The sequence below is a fragment of the Solanum stenotomum genome, chromosome 9 (assembly GCF_019186545.1).
Source record: "Solanum stenotomum isolate F172 chromosome 9, ASM1918654v1, whole genome shotgun sequence".
NCBI classification, from domain to species: Eukaryota; Viridiplantae; Streptophyta; class Magnoliopsida; order Solanales; family Solanaceae; genus Solanum; species Solanum stenotomum.
Genome location: NC_064290.1, coordinates 42,298,455 through 42,304,668, shown reverse-complemented (window position 1 = coordinate 42,304,668; position 6,214 = coordinate 42,298,455). Strand labels below are relative to the sequence as shown.

The following is a 6,214-nucleotide window of genomic DNA, read 5'->3' as shown; positions in this document are numbered from 1 at the left end:
CATATTTAGTTTTTTCAAAAATGTTATTTGATGATCGTGCACATGCATTTATATGATTTGTTCCTTTAGTTATATAAAATTTTATGCTATTAAGTACATTGCATGAAAAATATGATGATAATTATATTTTAATAAAATCAAAATGATGTAATATATTTGAACAATTAAATAAATTTTAAAAATCTCCGCGCAACGCGCGGGCACGTATACTAGTATAGTTAACAAAAGAAAAGTTAATTAATAAAGAAAACAAACCAAAACAAAAATGATATAAAAAATTATAATTTCTGACATGGCGCTAACGTGGCAGCGAGTGTGATACACCACACATTATGAGAGTGGTGTTATACGTTTCAGGGTGGTATTAAATTCACTTTTAAGTAGTAAAGATGTGTAATAGGTCGTTATAATAGTTTAAGCATGAAACTGATTTTTTGGGACAACTTCATGGGGGAATCTATGTCTTTTCCCTTGTAAAATAATTATTCTATCATTTTACATTTTAAGAATATATATTAAAATTTGACTTTAGACTACCAATAATTTTAATTATTTTCATTGTATATGTGATTTTATGTGGGTTCAAACTTATTTTTAACTTTTTACATGTTATAAGAGTGATAAAACATTATTTATTAAGATAATTTATATAAAGCTACTAAAATATTCAAGATAGTAAATGAAAATGGTTCAATAAAAATAATACAATTTCTTACATGTTTTCCAATTGACCTCTAAAAAATAAATTCTTAAGTCACTATCCTATTAAATCAATACAACTTAATGAAAAAAGAATTATTTTTTATGAATTTTATTTTTAATATAAAACTTAACTAGAAAAAGAAAATATTAAAAAAGTTATATACAGGGTGGGGTGGAGCGGATTGAAAATGAAAAAAATTATTATGCGGAACGAAATGGATTAAAAATTTAGCGGGTTAAGCTCAACCCACATGCACCGCCCCATTGCCATCCCTATAGGTAGGTGCATTTCTTGAGCATAAAACTTGAGTAGAGGAAACTTGAGAAGGGAGTCAACCATCATTCCTACTTCATTCCTTTCTTTGAACATTCTTTCTCTCTCATCAAACCTTTCTATTGCTCCAAAGTTATGATCCCTTTCTTTTAAAATACGTACAATCTCTTTCACAACTCAAAACATATATAAACCCCAACTCCCACAATGCATAACTAATATTAATGCATGAGCACCATCTTCTCTACTAATTATTCATATAATGAAATATTTTTACAACATCTTCGTCTTGTGGATTTTGTTAATAACGCTCGATAAATGTGAGGGTCTAGGCGTGAATTGGGGGACGCGAGCGAGTCATCCACTTCCACCAGATATTGTAGTGAAGTTGTTAAAAGAGAACGGATTCAATAAAGTGAAGTTGTTTGAAGCGGATCCAGGAGTGTTGAAGGCGTTGGGTAGATCAGGTGTTCAAGTTATGGTTGGGATACCTAATGACTTGTTAGCACCATTGTCCGCTAGTGTTCGTGCTGCTGAACAATGGGTGCAACAAAATGTTTCATCATTTATTTCTAAGAATGGGGTCGATATCAGGTTTGTTCCTTAGATTATATTAATTAATTCTACATTTTAAAATAAAATTCTAGATATTCAAAAACATTATGGAAAATTGTATAAAAATTTTTTTATCAATATGATGAAAATATACATAGTATTAAAATGATAGTGAAAATGATTCTAAAAAAAGAAAATTATGACAGCTAAAAAGGAATAGACCGAGTAAAAAAAAGAGTACACATCTTACCATAGTCCATAGGGCATAAGAAATAAAGGTTGTTTCCGTGAATACGTGAAAAAATTATATAACTTTTTCACTAGTTTTTCACCGAATCACCTCATTCGGAAAATTCATGATAAAAATAAATATAACAGAGAGTTTCCTAATTTTTTTATATGAAATAATAACTGTTTTTTCCCTTTCACAACAAATATAAGTTGCAAAATAGTGATTTTCTTGTAATATAAATATCAATTTATTTGCTTGAGATTAAAGTGTTGATATTGTAGACACACTGCATATACTTAAGATACATGACTTGCAAATAGAAGAAGAGAATATATTGTAGGTACTATTTATATGTTCCTATCTTCAATATTGTTATCCGTAAATTACACGAGATTATAATTTCAGCAGCACAAAATATGTAGGTGAGCTTACTTATAAACTGAGGTATTTATGAACTATGGAATAATATCGATCTGTTTAAGGTGATGTCTCGTTAGGTGATTATGCATATCTTTTCTTTTTGACATGTGGATACATAGTATGTCATCAAATTAACTCTTACCTTCAAAATAATAGGGATGTATATATGTAAACTGGAAAATATTTTTTTATTATTAAATATAATTTAATTTATAATAATAACCCACTATATTATTTATTATTTATTGTGTTTCAATTTATATGACATACTTTCTTTTTAGTCTATCCCAAAAAGATAGATATTTTTTTATTTGACAAATATTTAATGGTACTATCAACATTTTACCGGACGTCCCATTTTACTCAGGTTGGATCCACTTATTTGCAAAAAGTCGATAAAACAGTGCTCTTCTATTTAGAAAATCATTTATTTAAAAATGATTTTGGAATATTATAAATCTTTTTTCATATTTTTTAAGGTTTGTGTTTAATCAAACTACACCACATACACTAAAATGGAGAAACTATTTTTTTAAAAAAAATATCAATATAATTAAGAGTTTATGTTATTCATATTGACTACGTAAAAATATATAGTAATTATTATCAACTAAAAGGTATTACACATAACTTTATTATATAATAGTAATTTTAATTGTAACCTAAAATAAATGATATATAGCCTTTGTTATACTTAAATCGATCAACGAATGCTACTACAAAATAGAATTTATTAGTAACCTTAATTTATCAAGGAATAGGAAGGGAAGGAAAAGAAATGAACCTTTCTAGAATGTGATTTAACATTTCTTTTACAAGTTGTGAAATTATATTTTTTGTGTTCCTTAATTAATTGAGAAATCAACTTAGGTACTGTAGGGTTAGTGAGTCCGTTCTTTTTCCGACCTTATTAAGCAATTATAAAATTGTTTACTTTCTTCTTACTATTTTATACTAATACATTTTTTTTATTGTCTCTCAGATACGTTGCAGTGGGAAATGAGCCTTTTTTGAAAGATTACAAAGACACATTCCTTAACACAACATATCCGGCCCTCCAAAATGTGCAAGCAGCTCTTATCAAAGCAGGCCTTGGTCGACAAGTCAAGGTTACGATTCCAATTAATGCTGATGTGTATCAAACGGACACTGGAGTCCCCTCCGGTGGAAATTTTAGATCAGACATTCATGGTCTCATGATGAATATCGTCAAATTCCTAAGTGATAACGGAGGTCCTCTCACCATTAACATCTACCCATTCCTTAGCCTCTACGCGGATCCTCATTTCCCAATTGATTTCGCCTTTTTCTCAGGAACTTCATCTCCTGTTGTTGATGGTTCCATCTCGTACACTAATGTATTCGAAGCTAATTATGATACTCTCGTTTGGGCTCTAGAGAAAAATGGTTTCGGGTCGTTGCCTATAATTGTAGGAGAGATTGGTTGGCCAACTGACGGAGATTCCAATGCAAATATCGAGTATGCTAAGAAGTTCAATCAAGGTCTACTAGACCGAATTAGTCGTGGCATAGGTACCCCTAAACGTCCTACACCACCAGACATTTACCTTTTTGGGCTGGTGGACGAAGACACCAAGAGCATCCAACCAGGTAATTTTGAGAGACATTGGGGAGTTTTTTACTATGATGGAGCTATCAAGTACCAACTCAATTTAGGTAACAAACAAAGTTTGAAAGCAGCAAAAGGCGTTCGATATTTAGCTAGGAAATGGTGTGTGATGGCCCCTGATGCTAATGTTATGGACCCTAACTTACCAGACAGTATCAACTATGCTTGTAGTTATGCAGATTGCACTAGTCTGGGATATGGTTCATCATGTGGTGGATTGGATGTTAAGAGCAATGCTTCGTACGCGTTTAATATGTACTACCAAACTATGAATCAACAGAAGGGGTCGTGTGAACGGTTTCACAATTTATCGGTCATTACAATGATTGATCCATCTCCCTCCTCTTCTAATTTTGGTCGAAGCTCTTCAAATTGTCGATTTGAGATCATGATTGATGTGGGCAGGCACGAGACGAGGGTAAATCCAGGAACGTCTTCAGCTACAAAGATCAAACATTTTTCTCTTGTTTTATTGGTACTAGTATTCATGTTGCACTACTAAAATGCATGTATCTGCATTAGGTTATGGGATACTCATTTACAAGTTACATGTACAGTGATGTGACCTCTTGTTCTCTTCTACAAGAAATAATATCTCGAGTTTACATGATTGTTCATCAAGTTTTATATATATACATACAGTGGCGGACCTAGGATTTTCGTTCAGGGGGTTCGAAAAATAAAAATATAAACGTGTATATATAAGCCAACAAAACAAAATCTAAAGAAAGTCCTAGTATTTAGTTTTAGTGGCGGACCCTTGAATTTTTTTGGGTTTAAAACCACATTTTAGCATGTTTTATAAAATAAAAAACTAAAAAAAAGGTCAAAAACGGAACTGAAACCTTAAAAAAAAAAAACTAAAATTGAAAAAGAAAAAAATAAAACGCTAATGCAGGGATTCGAACCCTCGACGTAAGGCTTAATTTTCAGGAAACTTGCCACTAGGCTATCTCTTTCTCCTTGTCATTGAGGGGGTTCAAAATATATATATATCCACATAAATACAGAAAATTACCTTATATATACAGTGTAATTTTTTGTCAAGGGGGTTCGGGTGAACCCCCTGGAACCAACATGGGTCCGCCCCTGTATACATATTGGTTATATGTAATTTGGTTAAAACTACAGACAAACTTTATAGTAAGAAAGAGTACACCTTAAATCCGACATTATTATGATCCGATTGAACTTTTATTAATGAAAGCATAAGGAAGGAATTTGAAGGTGAAAGACAAATAGTTTCTCTGACATAGAGTCAGAAGTTAAGGTCTTTGCCTTGGCAAGTAAGGACATTTTTTTTTGTTGTGGGAGCAAGCCATCGGATTATATGTTATAACTCATATGGTCTATGCCGGTTAATAGTAAATATCCCACAACATGAACTAAGTGGTTCTTAAAGGTTTTGTGAAGCTTTCATGATGATTTTAAGATGCATTGATGATATTCGTGATTTATGATGTCTCTTTAAAGGTTTTACTATGCTTAGCTTGGTCATGCACATCATGTTTTTTAATTATGTCCTCTTATGATCATGTTTCATGTTTTATTGCATTTCCCTCATACTTAATACATTCCAAGTACTAATGCATATTTGTGTTGACGACTCCTCTCCCTCCTTTTGTGGTTAGTGATCACCTAGAGATTTCGAAGACTTGGTGAGTCCTCATGTTCCGAGGACGATGTCACCTTTATTACTTTCTTATGTCATAATGTTTTTCGGATGTTGTATTTGGTGTACGGGTTACGTCCCGACCACTCCTTATGATGTAATAGATGGCTTGTCAAGACTATGTTAGACTTTTGCTTTCAAATGTCAAACTCGTTTTCTTTCTTAATATGAAGTGCTTTACTTTTACCTATTACTATATGTATATGTATGTCAATTGGCTTGGGCAGGGCCTTTTGGGGTCTTATACGCCATGTCACGTCTAGGGTGTACTTTGGGTCGTGATAAGCACGGGATAGAAGGAATAGCTCACCCTGAAATATGATGTGCTAGAGACTGGCTAGAGCTGAGTGTGAGTCAAATCTATGGTACACTCGTTGCACTCCATAAAAGGAAAATAAAGAAAAACACAAGTAGGGATCAGTACAAGGAAACATGTACCGAGTAGATATATCGTCCGACTCAAAATAGTAAACAAATATGCATAAAGTAATAACATGAACTCAACTATAGCACTTAGCGGCTAGCAAACAACAAACAACATGAACAAGTGGCAACAACAATGAAGCAAGTACGTAATTAGTCACAATATCAAGAACACACATGAGGACTCATGCCTCTACATCACACTCTTTTGGGGAATGATTTTTTTGAGATGAGTATATTAAGTTATTTAAATATGTTTCCTTTAATGTTACCGTGCCGGAACAATCCATAGCCCTTGGAGCAAAA

General features: G+C 32.5%; 1 protein-coding gene across 1 annotated transcript; it reads left to right on the top strand.

Moving 5' to 3' along the window:
- The first annotated feature begins 1,199 nt into the window (after positions 1 to 1,199).
- Positions 1,200 to 4,417, top strand: LOC125877790 (glucan endo-1,3-beta-glucosidase 5-like). Its single transcript, XM_049559056.1, has 2 exons — positions 1,200 to 1,570; positions 3,166 to 4,417. Exons 1-2 carry the CDS (start codon positions 1,239 to 1,241, stop codon positions 4,313 to 4,315), a joined length of 1,482 nt encoding a protein of 493 aa, XP_049415013.1. The 5' UTR covers positions 1,200 to 1,238; the 3' UTR covers positions 4,316 to 4,417.
- The last annotated feature ends 1,797 nt before the right edge of the window (positions 4,418 to 6,214 follow it).

Excerpts from the sequence above, each read along its gene's own strand:
- LOC125877790 (XM_049559056.1), top strand. The coding sequence starts at position 1,239 with ATGAAATATTTTTACAACATCTTCGTCTTGTGGATTTTGTTAATAACG. Across the intron at positions 1,571-3,165 it reads AAGAATGGGGTCGATATCAG|ATACGTTGCAGTGGGAAATG; the intron begins GTTTGTTCCTTA and ends ATTGTCTCTCAG.